The sequence below is a fragment of the Callionymus lyra genome, chromosome 8, assembly GCF_982586985.1.
Source record: "Callionymus lyra chromosome 8, fCalLyr1.hap1.1, whole genome shotgun sequence".
NCBI lineage: Eukaryota > Metazoa > Chordata > Actinopteri > Syngnathiformes > Callionymidae > Callionymus > Callionymus lyra.
In genome coordinates, this window is record NC_141825.1 from 25983497 (window position 1) to 26001702 (window position 18206).

The 18206-nt window shown below is 34.9% G+C and overlaps 1 protein-coding gene across 1 annotated transcript; it reads left to right on the forward strand.

The window, feature by feature from the left end:
- The first annotated feature begins 14106 nt into the window (after window positions 1-14106).
- On the forward strand, window positions 14107-17894 carry ppib (peptidylprolyl isomerase B (cyclophilin B)). The gene is made up of 5 exons (XM_087798204.1): window positions 14107-14312; window positions 15604-15717; window positions 15792-15885; window positions 15954-16138; window positions 17580-17894. The coding sequence occupies exons 1-5, from the start codon at window positions 14178-14180 to the stop codon at window positions 17700-17702; spliced, it is 651 nt and encodes a 216-aa protein (XP_087654330.1). The 5' UTR covers window positions 14107-14177; the 3' UTR covers window positions 17703-17894.
- The last annotated feature ends 312 nt before the right edge of the window (window positions 17895-18206 follow it).

Below are 18206 nucleotides of genomic sequence, written 5' to 3' on the forward strand. Positions count from 1 at the left end.
GAAATAACTTGAGACGAATGTATGAAACACGAGCGTCAACGAGAACATGAAGGATTTATTCAAGATAGTTACAAGTTTTTCTTCTTCTGAGTGAAGACTCCACAGGTCGCCATTGAATCCGGCTTCGGGTCGCGTCAACGTGTCCAGCTGTGGCCGAGAGAAGCGTCTGAAGAGATTTGACATGGACGTCCTGAAGGTGAAAAGAGCGTTTGTGACGTCCGGACAATACGCAGGCGATGAATTCAAAGCGGGAGAAAACACTTTTCCACCGAACCTCCTCACCTCGGTGAGCTGTGACTCGATCCATAAACAATCCAACACATCTGTCACACAGGCCTGCTCTCTGTGCACATAAATAGTCCTTTTGTTACCTTTGAACTCTTTACTGTCCTGGTCCAACGTGTGCGACCGTACAACTCTATATTATTAGTATTTGTTTCAATGAAATGTTGGAGATTCAAGTACTGTATATTATTTAATACTGTACGGTGATACAAATGTTGTCTACTACTCCGATGATTTAGTACTTCCTGTGAAAGTCAAATATAGTTTTGTGTTACTTATTATAAGAATGTGTTGATGTTGCTTTTGTTAAACAAACAAAGGACTTCCTTCTTGAAACAAAGACTCAACGTCTCTGGTTTGACACGGAGGTTAGTGTTGAGTTTAATGCTTGTGTTTGTGTTATAGGTACTGTATATTGTTAGTATTAGTGTTAGTTACTGTATATTGTTAGTGTTAGTGTTAGGTACTGTATATTGTTAGTATTAGTGTTAGGTACTGTATATTGTTAGTATTAGTGTTAGGTACTGTATATTGTTAGTATTAGTGTTAGGTACTGTATAGTGTTAGTATTAGTGTTAGGTACTGTATATTGTTAGTATTAGTGTTAGGTACTGTATATTGTTAGTGTTTGTGTTAGGTACTGTATATTGTTAGTATTAGTGTTAGGTACTGTATATTGTTAGTATTAGTGTTAGGTACTGTATATTGTTAGTGTTTGTGTTAGGTACTGTATATTGTTAGTATTAGTGTTAGGTACTGTATATTGTTAGTATTAGTGTTAGGTACTGTATATTGTTAGTATTAGTGTTAGGTACTGTATATTGTTAGTATTAGTGTTAGGTACTGTATATTGTTAGTATTAGTGTTAGGTACTGTATATTGTTAGTATTAGTGTTAGGTACTGTATATTGTTAGTATTAGTGTTAGGTACTGTATATTGTTAGTATTAGTGTTAGGTACTGTATATTGTTAGTATTAGTGTTAGGTACTGTATATTGTTAGTGTTTGTGTTAGGTACTGTATATTGTTAGTATTAGTGTTAGGTACTGTATATTGTTAGTATTAGTGTTAGGTACTGTATATTGTTAGTATTAGTGTTAGGTACTGTATATTGTTAGTATTAGTGTTAGGTACTGTATATTGTTAGTATTAGTGTTAGGTACTGTATAGTGTTAGCGTTTTTGTTAGTTACTGTGTGTCATGATGCGGAAGGAAAGCCAAGAGCAGAAAGTGTCTGTTTGTCAAACTTGACAGTTTTATTTATAGGAGAAGGCAAAGGGATCGTCAGAAGCAGTCCTGAGCTGTGTCTCAAACCTCATACTTCTCTTAGTATACTAGAAGTTAGTATCATCAGGATAGTGTACGTACTAACTAGTAACTAATCCTCCACAGATAGTATGTCTCAAACATACTTCTCTTAGTATACTAGAAGTTAGTATCATCAGGATAGTGTACGTACTAACTAGTAACTAATCCTCCACAGATAGTATGTCTCAAACATACTTCTCTTAGTATACTAGAAGTTAGTATCATCAGGATAGTGTACGTACTAACTAGTAACTAATCCTCCACAGATAGTATGTCTCAAACCTCATACTTCTCTTAGTATACTAGAAGTTAGTATCATCAGGATAGTGTACGTACTAACTAGTAACTAATCCTCCACAGATAGTATGTCTCAAACATACTTCTCTTAGTATACTAGAAGTTAGTATCATCAGGATAGTGTACGTACTAACTAGTAACTAATCCTCCACAGATAGTATGTCTCAAACCTCATACTTCTCTTAGTATACTAGAAGTTAGTATCATCAGGATAGTGTACGTACTAACTAGTAACTAATCCTCCACAGATAGTATGTCTCAAACCTCATACTTCTCTTAGTATACTAGAAGTTAGTATCATCAGGATAGTGTACGTACTAACTAGTAACTAATCCTCCACAGATAGTATGTCTCAAACATACTTCTCTTAGTATACTAGAAGTTAGTATCATCAGGATAGTGTACGTACTAACTAGTAACTAATCCTCCACAGATAGTATGTCTCAAACATACTTCTCTTAGTATACTAGAAGTTAGTATCATCAGGATAGTGTACGTACTAACTAGTAACTAATCCTCCACAGATAGTATGTCTCAAACCTCATACTTCTCTTAGTATACTAGAAGTTAGTATCATCAGGATAGTGTACGTACTAACTAGTAACTAATCCTCCACAGATAGTATGTCTCAAACATACTTCTCTTAGTATACTAGAAGTTAGTATCATCAGGATAGTGTACGTACTAACTAGTAACTAATCCTCCACAGATAGTATGTCTCAAACCTCATACTTCTCTTAGTATACTAGAAGTTAGTATCATCAGGATAGTGTACGTACTAACTAGTAACTAATCCTCCACAGATAGTATGTCTCAAACCTCATACTTCTCTTAGTATACTAGAAGTTAGTATCATCAGGATAGTGTACGTACTAACTAGTAACTAATACTCCACAGATAGTATGTCTCAAACCTCATACTTCTCTTAGTATACTAGAAGTTAGTATCATCAGGATAGTGTACGTACTAACTAGTAACTAATCCTCCACAGATAGTATGTCTCAAACCTCATACTTCTCTTAGTATACTAGAAGTTAGTATCATCAGGATAGTGTACGTACTAACTAGTCACTAATCCTCCACAGATAGTATGTCTCAAACCTCATACTTCTCTTAGTATACTAGAAGTTAGTATCATCAGGATAGTGTACGTACTAACTAGTAACTAATCCTCCACAGATAGTATGTCTCAAATCACATACTTCTCTTAGTATACTAGAAGTTAGTATCATCAGGATAGTGTACGTACTAACTAGGAACTAATCCTCCACAGATAGTATGTCTCAAATTACATACTTCTCTTAGTATACTAGAAGTTAGTATCATCAGGATAGTGTACGTACTAACTAGTAACTAATTCTCCACAGATAGTATGTCTCAAACCTCATACTTCTCTTAGTATACTAGAAGTTAGTATCATCAGGATAGTGTACGTACTAACTAGTAACTAATTCTCCACAGATAGTATGTCTCAAACATACTTCTTTTAGTATACTAGAAGTTAGTATCATCAGGATAGTGTACGTACTAACTAGTAACTAATTCTCCACAGATAGTATGTCTCAAATTACATACTTCTCTTAGTATACTAGAAGTTAGTATCATCAGGATAGTGTACGTACTAACTAGGAACTAATTCTCCACAGATAGTATGTCTCAAACCTCATACTTCTCTTAGTATACTAGAAGTTAGTATCATCAGGATAGTGTACGTACTAACTAGTAACTAATTCTCCACAGATAGTATGTCTCAAACATACTTCTCTTAGTATACTAGAAGTTAGTATCATCAGGATAGTGTACGTACTAACTAGTAACTAATTCTCCACAGATAGTATGTCTCAAACCTCATACTTCTCTTAGTATACTAGAAGTTAGTATCATCAGGATAGTGTACGTACTAACTAGTAACTAATTCTCCACAGATAGTATGTCTCAAACATACTTCTCTTAGTATACTAGAAGTTAGTATCATCAGGATAGTGTACGTACTAACTAGTAACTAATTCTCCACAGATAGTATGTCTCAAATTACATACTTTTCTTAGTATACTAGAAGTTAGTATCATCAGGATAGTGTACGTACTAACTAGGAACTAATTCTCCACAGATAGTATGTCTCAAACCTCATACTTCTCTTAGTATACTAGAAGTTAGTATCATCAGGATAGTGTACGTACTAACTAGTAACTAATTCTCCACAGATAGTATGTCTCAAACATACTTCTCTTAGTATACTAGAAGTTAGTATCATCAGGATAGTGTACGTACTAACTAGGAACTAATTCTCCACAGATAGTATGTCTCAAACATACTTCTCTTAGTATACTAGAAGTTAGTATCATCAGGATAGTGTACGTACTAACTAGTAACTAATTCTCCACAGATAGTATGTCTCAAATTACATACTTCTCTTAGTATACTAGAAGTTAGTATGCATCAGGATAGTGTACGTACTAACTAGGAACTAATTCTCCACAGATAGTATGTCTCAAACATACTTCTCTTAGTATACTAGAAGTTAGTATCATCAGGATAGTGTACGTACTAACTAGTAACTAATTCTCCACAGATAGTATGTCTCAAAACTCATACTTCTCTTAGTATACTAGAAGTTAGTATCATCAGGATAGTGTACGTACTAACTAGTAACTAATTCTCCACAGATAGTATGTCTCAAACATACTTCTCTTAGTATACTAGAAGTTAGTATCATCAGGATAGTGTACGTACTAACTAGTAACTAATTCTCCACAGATAGTATGTCTCAAATTACATACTTCTCTTAGTATACTAGAAGTTAGTATGCATCAGGATAGTGTACGTACTAACTAGGAACTAATTCTCCACAGATAGTATGTCTCAAATTACATACTTCTCTTAGTATACTAGAAGTTAGTATCATCAGGATAGTGTACGTACTAACTAGGAACTAATTCTCCACAGATAGTATGTCTCAAATTACATACTTCTCTTAGTATACTAGAAGTTAGTATGCATCAGGATAGTGTACGTACTAACTAGTAACTAATTCTCCACAGATAGTATGTCTCAAATTACATACTTCTCTTAGTATACTAGAAGTTAGTATGCATCAGGATAGTGTACGTACTAACTAGGAACTAATTCTCCACAGATAGTATGTCTCAAATTACATACTTCTCTTAGTATACTAGAAGTTAGTATCATCAGGATAGTGTACGTACTAACTAGGAACTAATTCTCCACAGATAGTATGTCTCAAATTACATACTTCTCTTAGTATACTAGAAGTTAGTATGCATCAGGATAGTGTACGTACTAACTAGGAACTAATTCTCCACAGATAGTATGTCTCAAATTACATACTTCTCTTAGTATACTAGAAGTTAGTATCATCAGGATAGTGTACGTACTAACTAGTAACTAATCCTCAACAGATAGTATGTCTCAAACCTCATACTTCTCTTAGTATACTAGAAGTTAGTATCATCAGGATAGTGTACGTACTAACTAGTAACTAATCCTCCACAGATAGTATGTCTCAAACCTCATACTTCTCTTATATTGTATATCTGTATATTGTTAGTGTTTGTGTTAGGTACTGTATATTGTTAGTGTTAGTGTTAGGTACTGTATATTGTTAGTGTTTGTGTTAAGTACTGTATATTGTTAGTGTTTGTGTTAGGTACTGTATATTGTTTGTGTTAGTGTTAGGTACTGTATATTGTTAGTGTTAGGTACTGTATATTGTTAGTGTTAGTGTTAGGTACTGTATGTTGTTAGTGTTAGTGTTAGGTACTGTATATTGTTAGTGTTAGGGTTAGGTACTGTATATTGTTAGTGTTTGTGTTAAGTACTGTATATTGTTAGTGTGTGTGTTAGGTACTGTATATTGTTAGTGTTTGTGTTAGGTACTGTATATTGTTAGTGTTTGTGTTAAGTACTGTATATTGTTAGTGTTTGTGTTAGGTACTGTATATTGTTTGTGTTAGTGTTAGGTACTGTATATTGTTAGTGTTAGTGTTAGGTACTGTATATTGTTAGTGTTAGGGTTAGGTACTGTATATTGTTAGTGTTTGTGTTAAGTACTGTATATTGTTAGTGTTAGTGTTAGGTACTGTATATTGTTAGTGTTAGGGTTAGGTACTGTATATTGTTAGTGTTTGTGTTAAGTACTGTATATTGTTAGTGTTTGTGTTAGGTACTGTATATTGTTAGTGTTAGTGTTAGGTACTGTATATTGTTAGTGTTAGTGTTAGGTACTGTATATTGTTAGTGTAAGGGTTAGGTACTGTATATTGTCAGTGTTTGTGTTAGGTACTGTATATTGTTAGTGTTAGTGTTAGGTACTGTATATTGTTAGTGTTTGTGTTAGGTACTGTATATTGTTTGTGTTAGTGTTAGGTACTGTATATTGTTAGTGTTAGTGTTAGGTACTGTATGTTGTTAGTGTTAGTGTTAGGTACTGTATATTGTTAGTGTTAGGGTTAGGTACTGTATATTGTTAGTGTTTGTGTTAAGTACTGTATATTGTTAGTGTTTGTGTTAGGTACTGTATATTGTTAGTGTTAGTGTTAGTGTTAGGTACTGTATATTGTTAGTGTTAGTGTTAGTGTTAGGTACTGTATATTGTTAGTGTAAGGGTTAGGTACTGTATATTGTTAGTGTTAGTGTTAGGTACTGTATATTGTTAGTGTTTGTGTTAGGTACTGTATATTGTTAGTGTTAGGTACTGTATATTGTTAGTGTTAGTGTTAGGTACTGTATATTGTTAGTGTAAGGGTTAGGTACTGTATATTGTCAGTGTTTGTGTTAGGTACTGTATATTGTTAGTGTTAGTGTTAGGTACTGTATATTGTTAGTGTTTGTGTTAGGTACTGTATATTGTTTGTGTTAGTGTTAGGTACTGTATATTGTTAGTGTTAGTGTTAGGTACTGTATATTGTTAGTGTTTGTGTTAGGTACTGTATATTGTTAGTGTTAGTGTTAGGTACTGTATATTGTTAGTGTTAGTGTTAGGTACTGTATGTTGTTAGTGTTAGTGTTAGGTACTGTATATTGTTAGTGTTAGGGTTAGGTACTGTATATTGTTAGTGTTTGTGTTAAGTACTGTATATTGTTAGTGTTTGTGTTAGGTACTGTATATTGTTAGTGTTAGTGTCAGGTACTGTATATTGTTAGTGTTAGTGTTAGTGTTAGGTACTGTATATTGTTAGTGTAAGGGTTAGGTACTGTATATTGTTAGTGTTAGTGTTAGGTACTGTATATTGTTAGTGTTTGTGTTAGGTACTGTATATTGTTAGTGTTAGTGTTAGGTACTGTATATTGTTAGTGTTTGTGTTAGGTACTGTATATTGTTAGTGTTAGTGTTAGGTACTGTATATTGCTAGTGTTTGTGTTAGGTACTGTATATTGTTAGTGTTAGTGTTAGGTACTGTATATTGTTAGTGTTAGTGTTAGGTACTGTATATTGTTAGTGTTTGTGTTAGGTACTGTATATTGTTAGTGCTTGTGTTAGGTACTGTATGTTGTTAGTGTTTGTGTTAAAGTAAGGTTTGTGTCAGTTTTATTGTTGATTGTTATAGTAAGGATAAGGTTTAATGTTAGTATGTGTGTTAGATTTACCATTATACTTAGGGTTAGGATTACTGTAAGGGATAGCGCTACATTTAATGTTAGGGTCAGGTTTAATGTCAGGGTTAAGTTTAATATTAGGGTAAGTGTTAAGTTTAATATAAGGGTTAAGTTTAATATTAGGGTAAGTGTTAAGTTTAAAATGAAAACAAGTGTTTAGTTTAATATTAGGGTTAAGGTTTATATTAGGGTAAGGGTTATGTTTAATATTAGGATTAGGGTTTTCTTTTAGCGTAAGGGGTTAATTAAATATTATGCTTAGTGCTAAATTTAGGGTACGGGTTAAGTTCAATATTAGGGTTAGTGTTAAATTAAATGTAAAAGTAAGGGTTAAGTTTAATATTAGGGTTAGTGTTAAATTTAATGTAAAAGTAAGGGTTACGTTTAATATTAGGGTAAGTGTTAAATTTAATGTAAAAGTAAGGATTAAGTTTAATATGAGGGTAAGTGTTAAATTTAATGTAAAAGTAAGGATTAAGTTTAATATGAGGGTAAGAAAAACAAGGTTCCACACAGAACTTTATTGTTTACTTAGAGTAGACTAGACTAGAATTTAAAATACACAACATTTAAAAACAAAAGTCACATAAATAAGGGAAACCATTTATAATTCCTAAAAACACTGAACATGTTTCTTTTTGCTCCGTGTAGCAGTTCTCAGTGTTGGGGTCGAAGATAGAAGAGCTTTTATTTTGAAGTCCCGTAAGAGTCGTCCCTCGGTGTGACGTCACCGTCTGACCCTCGGTTAGTTTTCACTTCAAAGTTTGGGTCGGATGTCCTTCGATGCTCTCGTGAAGAAGGAGGACGACGAGGTCGGCGTGTCCCCGGGGCCGCAGGGGCCCCCGGGTCTCATGCAGCAGAGTTTCATGCATTTGAAGCATTTCACGCTCGTGCAGCACCTGCTGTGTCTCGTGCACAGAAGAACCTGCTGAGGTCAACATGCACTGAAGCTTCACCAGGCTTCGTGACTCACAACCAAAAGCCACGTCCAGTGTCCATCAGAGGCGACGAGGTGGAGATAGTTGACAACTTCTGTGGAGGATCATTGAACATCTGAAGGAAGCTCCTCTGATGTTCTACCATCTGTGGTGTGTTGAGGTCAGAACGTGTCCAAGTGTCAACAGGTTGATCATCTGTGGTTGAAGCTGGACTCACTGGTGACATCACTGGACAAACGAGTGTCCATCATGATGATGACATCATCATGATGGACACTGTCATCAGTGAACAGATGCAGCACGAATGCTCCTCCCATGATGCAACACTAATAGACTCAGGGACTCGTTCATTCCTGGTTTCATGAAGCTTCATCACTAGTTCAAAGTAATGATGGATTGATGAAGCTTCATTTTAAGGGTGCAACTGACTGGGCTTCAGAAGAACATGAAACTGCTTCACGAAGCTTCATCAATCCATCACTAGTTTAACTTTTCTTTACCTCGGCAACAATAAAAGCGAACAATGACGGAGCAGCCGTTGCAGAATGACGTCCTTCAAGTTGAAGACACGAGACCACATGTCCCGGGCCTGAGGTCGATAAAATAGAAAAAATGTCCGTTTCAATCGATCCAGCCGACGACGCGAGATCTTGTCCGCGGTAACGACTGGAACGTCATACGGGTCTTGGCATCAATGGGCCGTGAACCCATGTGACGACGGAGCTGCTGATCCCAGTCGTGACGTTTCATTATCGTAAACCGCGATGCAGCGACAATGGATTGGATTCGTCGCGATGGCCTTCAATGGTCCGAGGAATCATCTGAGGAGGAATCGATCTGACTCGATCTATTTAAAACGGGTCATGTTACTGTTCGTCCGTGTTGGTGTTGAATCTCAAACCACGACTTGATGCCAACGTTTGCTCTAGTTTATCGTACAAAGTAAAGTGTTTGACTTTGATTTCTAGGTTTGAATAGAAAACAATAGAAAAACGCTATACTTTAAAGGTCAAGATAAAACTGATGAATTAGGGTACGTGTTAAGTTTAATATTAGGGCTAGTGTTAAATTTAATGTAAGAGTAAGGGTTATGTTTAATATTAGGGTTAGTGTTAAATTTAATGTAAGAGTAAGGGTTAAGTTTAATATTAGGGTTAGTGTTAAATTTAACGTAAGAGTAAGGGTTATCTTTAATATTAGGGTTAGTGTTAAATTTAATGTAAGAGTAAGGGTTATGTTTAATATTAGGGTTAGTGTTAGATGTGTTACGCTTGTTTTAAAAATAGTTAATTTTAAAGTAGATCCTGAAAGAAACTGGCAGCCAGTGAAGAGTTTGAAGGATCGGACAAATGTGAGTTCTTCTACTAGAGCGGCTCAGAATTCTGTCTGGTTTAAACTAACAATGTAAATAATAAACAATGAATCCACAGATTAAATCTTTTAAAAAATACAAATATTACTCACTTATACACATGTACATGTAGGCTGTGCAGCTCTGGTCCTATCAGGGTCAATATTTAATGAACCACAACAACAACTAAAGGTTAGTGTTATTTTCCTGTTTATAACTGGTGAAGGTTTGCTAATAAAAAAAACAGTGACATTAATAAACTTTACTAAATTGACAATAAATCAATATTTCTACGGTTAAAATACATGAAACGTTGTTTATTAATACATCAAAACCTGCCAAACATGATAATAAAGTCGGATCTTTGTCAACTATTAGTGTTTATTTTATATCAACTAAAACATGTTGTGATATATTGTATACATTAATGCAATGTAATAAATTGACAATAAATTAATATTTCTACGGTAAAAATACATGAAACGTTGTTTATTTATACGTCAAAACCTGCTGAACATGATAATAAAGTCAAATCTTTGTCAACTATTAGTGTTTATTTTATATCAACTAAAACATGTTGTAATATATTGTATACATTAATGCAATGTAATAAATTGACAATAAATTAATATTTCTACGGTAAAAATACATGAAACGTTGTTTATTTATACGTCAAAACCTGCTGAACATGATAATAAAGTCAGATCTTTGTCAACTATTAGTGTTTATTTTATATCAACTAAAAGATATTGTGATATATTGTATACATGAATGCACTCTGATAAATTGACAATAAATTCATGTTCTACAGTAAAAAAAAAAAAAGAATTCTTGCTGAGTATTAATTAAATTAGTAACATTAGTAGGTACATTAATATTAATACACAATATAACATAATTTTGAGTAATGATATAAGTAATGTTTGTAGAAAACTTCAAACTTAAAATAAATTTTAATGGATTAAAGTTCAAGGACTGAACAGCACGATGGGCCACGATGTTTACAGTGGATGAAGTGAGGGGCGTCACAACAATAAAGAAACCCCAAGTTTGAAGTCAAGCTCCAAATGTTAAAATTAAATAATGTAGCTTTTATTTATCCAAAAAATTCCGATTCACAAAAATGAGGAAAAACCTTCTACTAACATCGAGAGACTAGTGATGAATATTGAACAAAGTTTTTGGTTTTTACATCATCTTTGACTTTTCTCGAGGGCCACAAAACACAATCAATTGGCAACTGTCATTAAATCAACCATGTCAGAGGAATTGAACAGCTGTCAATCTAGATGTGGCCCCGGGGGGGGGGGGGGGTATTGTCCCTTTGATTCTATTCATGTGGAAACTAACCATTGTGTTTGGTATATATATATCTACGATTAAAAACTCTAACTATCAAGGTGGAGTTTTTTTCTTTAAATACTTTTGTCATCCTTTTTTTGTTATTTCTGTGAGTATTTATTAACCCTAAAAAATAATGAAGTAAGAATAGAAAAAATATCCGGTTGCTTTATACCAGAATAAAAAAAAAGTTATTAAAAAAGAAAATACAATGAAATCATAATTTTAGCATATTTATCTTGGGTTTATTATTTTTATTTTATATTTTTAACCCATTTTTCTTTTCTTGACGGGCCCTCACAGCAACCACTGCAAAAACAACATGTCATTGAATTGAATTGGCTTCGAAATTTTAATATTGAATTTAAAATGTTTCATTTTTTTTTAAATATTGAATTTAAAATGCTACGAAATAAAAAATAAAAATTAAATAATTAAAATTAAAATATAACAAATATTGAATAATTGAAATTATTTCAACCTTTTAATATTTGAAAAAATAAATTCAAACATTCAATATTCTGATGGCACTGATGTGCATCATATTGAATATAATATAATAAATACTGTGTAAATATACATTTTCTGAGTGACTATTAATTATTGATCTGTTATTGATTGTTAAAGGAAGACGTTCTCTCCTCTCTCTCCATCTGTTAAACTTCATGATGCCATTGTATGTCCTGCTGTAAAATTCTCAAAGGTCAAAGGTCAAAAGTATTGTCGACGGCAGACGGTTTCAAATCCACAGATTTCACACGTCTGATCCTCTTCTGGTCTGATCCTCTGAACTCTGAGTCTCTGAACCCTGATCCTCTGAACTCTGAGTCTCTTCTGGCTCCACAGCGGCTGGAATCCCAGGCATAACCTTCTGAGCAGCTTCACTAATTCAAATGTAGATTTTGTTCAATTGATTTCATGCTTTTTGTTTGTTTGTTTATTTTGTTGAGTCCATTTTTATTTCCAAGGCTGAGGAAGGAAATAATCAGCTCCGTTTACTATAAATTATATGTTGTATTTGTTAGTGATATTTGTTGTTAAGTACAATATATTTGATTTGCCTCGACTTTTAGTTTTTCTATTTGGCGAAAGTTAGTCACAGGCGCTGGTCAGTTATAAACCAGGGGCCACTAAGAGGGGCCAGATGTGCGTGAGAATCTATGTTTTGTTTTGTTTTTTTTGGTTGAATTTTTGTGTTTTTTTTCAACCAGCAGAAATGTAAAAAAAAAAGAAAAAGATATGGAAAATATGATGTGAAAGTTATACTTGATCAGTCCCGTCACGTCCACTAGATGGCGGTGTAAGAAACTGATGAGTTAAAACGTGTATCATAATCTGAAAGTATCACGCTTGGTTTATTTTCTTACAAATATTAGTATTAAAATGTATATATATAAAAAAAAATCTGATTTCATCAAATAAAAACAAATCGACTGGGCATGTTGACAAATGAAGGATATATTATATTTGTTTATATTTCTCTGTGTTTATTTTTAATACATATAAATAAATAAAAAATACAGCGATGTTATGTTACATTTTTCACACGATAGGAAATGTAATTGTGTTATTTTTATTTAATAGTGCAATAGTTAAGTAATCAATATTCTATCATGACAATTCTATACGGGTTTTTTTTTTAAACGAATGAAAAAAGCAAAAGTAATTCAATGTAAGAAAATAACACGATGATGTAAATGTTTACTGTCTTCCCTCCTCAAAATATAATGTGTACATATCAATGACACACATCAATCAATCAATCAGATCAAATGAGCCAATATCAGAACCGCTTCAGAACCTGCCCCAACTTCCTGTGGCCCCTCTGGTGATCTATCTATCTATCTATCTATCTATCTATCTATCTATCTCTCTCTCTCTAATATTTTGTAACGTGATAACGTAATTTTTCACGTGGTCATTTGTCGCTTGGTTTTCTCAATGATACAAAACATTATGGCATTATTTATTTTACATGCTATTCAAAAAAGAAAATACAATATATTTGCCACATATTCTTTAAAAAACCTAAAGTAAATTAAAGACAAACATACTTGTATAGAAAATAAAACCAAACAGCAAAAACATTGAAAAGAAAAGGAAAATATATCAAATGGGCAGGAAACTATGGTTTATTCAGTGAGACTTTGTTCTTCTATTTAACAATTAAGTTGTTTTTATTGTTTTTTAAACGTGAATTGAAATGATTAAAAGCAATGAAAAAAATGAAAAACGATATTTTGCAAAGATCGTTTGGTTTATGAAATAACTACTGGAAATAATTACAAAAAACATCAACGGATTAACATTAAAAACTCGCTAAACATGTTCCGTAGTTTAAGTATAAAAAAAGAGTTTTTAAACAATAAATAATATAATAATAATACAGTCCGTGTGTGAGTTTTATTATATTTACATCATAACAAAGGGGCTCCTCTCGCACATGCGCAGAGGTGATCCTGCGCGCCCTTACGCCTATTGATGCGTCGTCCCCGGATTCGATGAAAAGGACCAATCAGAGACGAGCGCGTGTACGTGGCGGCGACGTAAAGCTATTTCTTAAAATAAATCTCGATATATTTCTGTCAGATGAACAAGCTTTGCTTTGAATAATCCGGGGAAATATATAATAAATAAAGTTTATTTTAAAATAAATACAGGTTAATATGCGTCTGTACTACAGCAAATAACTTTTATAAAGTGTGTGTTTTACATCGGGTTTTTTCATCATATTGGCGTCAAACAAAAATAAGTGAAGATGTGATACTTAAACAAAAAAGTAATAAAAACTAATCATTGTAATAAATAAAAAAATAAGTTAAACAGTAGTGAGATAAATGTTAATCGGATATTTTAGTGATGAAAAGTAAAAAGCAACGGTGTTTTCTGACAGAAATATTATACGTCGAACTCTTCTCCTGAGCGCTCTGAACCAAGCGGTGATTTCCGTCTCCTCCCCGGAACCGGAAACCAGGAGCGCTTCCTATAAAGCTTCGGCTCCTTCTCGATCCTCCTTCGGTTTCTCTCGGTGATTTTCGTTGATGGTCAGGCTGTGCGAAAAAAGGATGAAATTCCTAGTGGCCGTGACGGTGATCGTGGGATCCCTGGTGTTCCTCGCCTTCCCCAATGGCTCCTCCGCGGACGAGAAGAAGAAGGGACCCCGGGTGTCCGAGAAGGTAAGCGAACCGTCCGGGGCTCGAGCACCGAGGAGGAGGAGGAGGAGAAAGAAAAAAAAAATCTGCGCCCATTTAAAGCCACGTCACACTATCCGCATCCCGGTGTCCCCGGACCGTTAGCATGCTAGTGCTAACAGGCTAATGCCTTCTTTACAGTGATTCAAGATGATAACCTAACGATGACTGCTGCGGTCGTGTCCCACGATTATCGATCGAGATCGATTTTTTTTTTTTTTACTGTCGCTGCATCGGTTTGAGTGTCGAGAAGGTTGTCCACGTCCACAGTGGAGCTCGACTGACTGGGATCTTAAAGTACTTTAGTTTGATGTAGATCTTCAGGCCTTAAGAGTCTTTTTTGACGCGTTTAACACCGAACCGTCTGTGACTCGATACTTATTTTGTTTTCATTGAAAGTAACAAAAGGTATTAAAAAATGTAATTCATCCAAAATCATATCTTTGCTTAATTCAAATTCCAGGTTCTATAACCAATAACTTTTTGGTTGTTTTTTTTAAATGTCGCGATACTTTAATCTTCATCAAAGTTCATCTCTTTGTTACCCTTTTTTGTTTTGGTTAGAAATAAAAATGCATATTTAAGCTTAAGTTGAAGCAAAATATGACTTTGAATACTAATATTGCAATACATCAATTTATATATAGAGATATAGAGATAGATAGATAGATATTGGCAGTGATCTCTCGATACAATTAAAGCTGCTGGTGTCCACTGTATCCTCTCGTCCTCAGTCATCACCAGGACTTCATTTATCCCTCTGGCTGCAGAGGATTTTAAGTCTGCTGCCATCTAATGGCAGGATGTTTAATTGCAACATTAAAATGAAAAAATGCTGTGAATATTTGCATAAAAATTGTGAATAACTATTTTTACATTATATTCTATGCAATATGTCGAACACAAAAAGAACTATGATTAAAAAAATGAGAGCAGAAAATGGTTTCAGTGCTGTTTAATATCAACACAGTATTATGCGATATATTTTCATACTCCGTATCGTATCTTGAAGTTCTTTAAATTTTGTTTCCAACAGTATTCAAAGAATAATAAATATTTAATGAATTTTAACTCTATACATGTTATATTTCCTGTTTGATTTGTCCCAGTCTGTGGCCCCTAATGTTACTTTCAAAAACCCTTTTATATTTTCAATAACTTTCACCCAAAAGTGAATAGATATTTATGTGCAAACAGTGTAGTAGTCGTCGGTGAGGACTGTAGTATTGTTGATGAAATCAAACTTCAACAGTAACCCTCTCCTCCTCTGCTCCAGGTCTACTTCGACATACGAGTAGGAGACGAAGACATCGGGAGGATCGTCATCGGGTTATTCGGGAAAACGGTCCCGAAAACCGTCGCCAACTTCGTTGCCCTGTCGACCGGCGAGGTGAGCGTGAACCTGCCTGATGTTTCCCTTTAATGATGGTCGGCCTGAGCGTCTTCTTCCTTCTGTGGCTGCAGAAAGGCTTCGGCTACAAAGGAAGTAAGTTCCACCGAGTCATCAAGGACTTCATGATCCAGGGCGGGGACTTCACGAAGGGAGATGGAACCGGAGGTGAGTGGTTTAAATAATGAGTAAATGTTAGTTCAGTTAAATGAAACTAAGACCTGGTCTTGTTCCAGGTAAGAGCATCTACGGCGACCGCTTCCCCGACGAGAACTTCAAGCTGAAGCATCATGGTCCAGGCTGGCTGAGCATGGCCAACGCTGGCAAAGACACCAACGGATCCCAGTTCTTCATCACCACCGTCATCACCTCGTGGCTGGACAACAAGCACGTCGTCTTCGGGAAGGTCCTGGAGGGAATGGTGAGTTTCAACGTCTCCAGAACATCTGTGCTGGTGAAGAGCCATGACGGTGTTTTTTAGTGCCCAGTAGGTGGTGCTCTCGGCTTAAAAATAATGGGAGGTTTCGGTAGAATAGGTGTTTAAAGCAGAGAGTGACGTCTAGTTACTCTGAAGCTTCGTGAAGCCTCATCAACCATCACTACTTCAGTAGAGATTCATCTTAAGACGGTCAAAGATGATTTACTTGGTTTGTTTTGTGAAGAAGTCCTGAAACTATATAGATGTGTATCATGATACAAGAGCAACAATACGATATATGGTGATACTGTAGTAACAGGTACTCGACAATACTACACATGTCTACTTGACTCTGGTGTTGTAATGTTGTAGTTACAAGTATATGTGTAGTATTGTCCAGTACTTGACTCTGGTGTTGTGATAGTGTAGTAACAAGTATATATGTGTAGTATTGTCCAGTACTTGACTCTGGTGTTGTGATAGTGTAGTAACAAGTATATATGTGTAGTATTGTCCAGTACTTGACTCTGGTGTTGTGATAGTGTAGTAACGAGTATATATGTGTAGTATTGTCCAGTACTTGACTCTGTTGTTGTAATAGTGTAGTAACAAGTATATATGTGTAGTATTGTCCAGTACTTGACTCTGGTGTTGTGATAGTGTAGTAACGAGTATATATATGTAGTATTGTCCAGTACTTGACTCTGGTGTTGTGATAGTGTAGTATCAAGTATACATGTGTAGTATTGTCCAGTACTTGACTCTGGTGTTGTGATAGTGTAGTAACAAGTATATATGTGTAGTATTGTCCAGTACTTGACTCTGGTGTTGTAATGTTGTAGTTACAAGTATATGTGTAGTATTGTCCAGTACTTGACTCTGGTGTTGTGATAGTGTAGTAACAAGTATATATGTGTAGTATTGTCCAGTACTTGACTCTGGTGTTGTAGTATTTACAGACCACATGACTCTTGATTAAGTTGTAACTGCTTTCATTTGTTTTCAAACCAAAATATGTCCAAACATCAGCTTTAAAAGCTGCTGGAGTCACTGTATCCTCTCGTCCTCAGTCATCCCCCGGTTGACACTGGACTTGCAGGACATTATTGTTCCTTTATCTGCGGCGGATGTAATGACTGCTTCCATCTAGTGGCCTGAAGTTTAATTGTAACACACAAATTAACAAACGCTGTGATTATTTTAATTGTAATTTAAAAAGATTTTATTTTACACCCACTGTACTTTAAACGTTAAAAAGAAAAAAACAATATGGTTTGAAAGCAAAAGATTCACTGTTGAATATCAGTACAATATCGTGAGAAAATATCTCGTCACTGGACATGTGTCAAAAACACAAGAACTGCAATATTTTGTCCGTGTGGGCAGGTCCGATTACAGAAGTGTGTTTGTTCTGCCGTTAAAAACCTGTTTCCTTCATCCGCAGGACATCGTGAGGAAGATCGAGAGCACGAAGACGGACGGACACGACAAGCCTCTGAAGGACGTCACCATCTTCGACTGCGGCACCATCGAGGTGGAGAAACCGTTCGCCATCGCCAAAGAGTGAACCAGACTGAAGGCCACATGTTCCACTGAGAGCCTCGTGGGGGCGCTAATGGCTGCTGTTTTCAAGCTCATCACCAGAATTCTAAAACCACACTCTGGGTCCAATTCACTGTCAGAAAATAAAGCATCAAATTCCCTTTTTTAAAAAAACTAACACTGAGATCAACAAAATAAAGATTTCACCTTTTTGATAGTAAGTCTTTCATTCTTTTCTTTTCTTGTGCACATTTACTACAGGCACGAGCGAGGACGACTTAAGAAGGTTGACATGTCTGAGTTTTTCTTTTTGTTCTTAAAGTTAAATGTTTCAAGAACTGAGCTGTGTCTCAAATCACATACTTCTCTTAGTATACTAGAAGTTAGTATCATCAGGATAGTGTACGTACTAACATGTAACTAATCCTCCAGATAGTATGTCTCAAACCACATACTTCTCTTAGTATACTAGAAGTTAGTATCATCAGGATAGTGTACGTACTAACTAGTAACTAATCCTCCACAGATA

Coding starts and splice junctions, on each gene's coding strand:
- ppib (XM_087798204.1), top strand. CDS start 14,178: ATGGTCAGGCTGTGCGAAAAAAGGATGAAATTCCTAGTGGCCGTGACG. Junction 15,718..15,791: donor TTGCCCTGTCGACCGGCGAG/GTGAGCGTGAAC, acceptor CTGTGGCTGCAG/AAAGGCTTCGGCTACAAAGG. Junction 16,139..17,579: donor GGAAGGTCCTGGAGGGAATG/GTGAGTTTCAAC, acceptor CTTCATCCGCAG/GACATCGTGAGGAAGATCGA.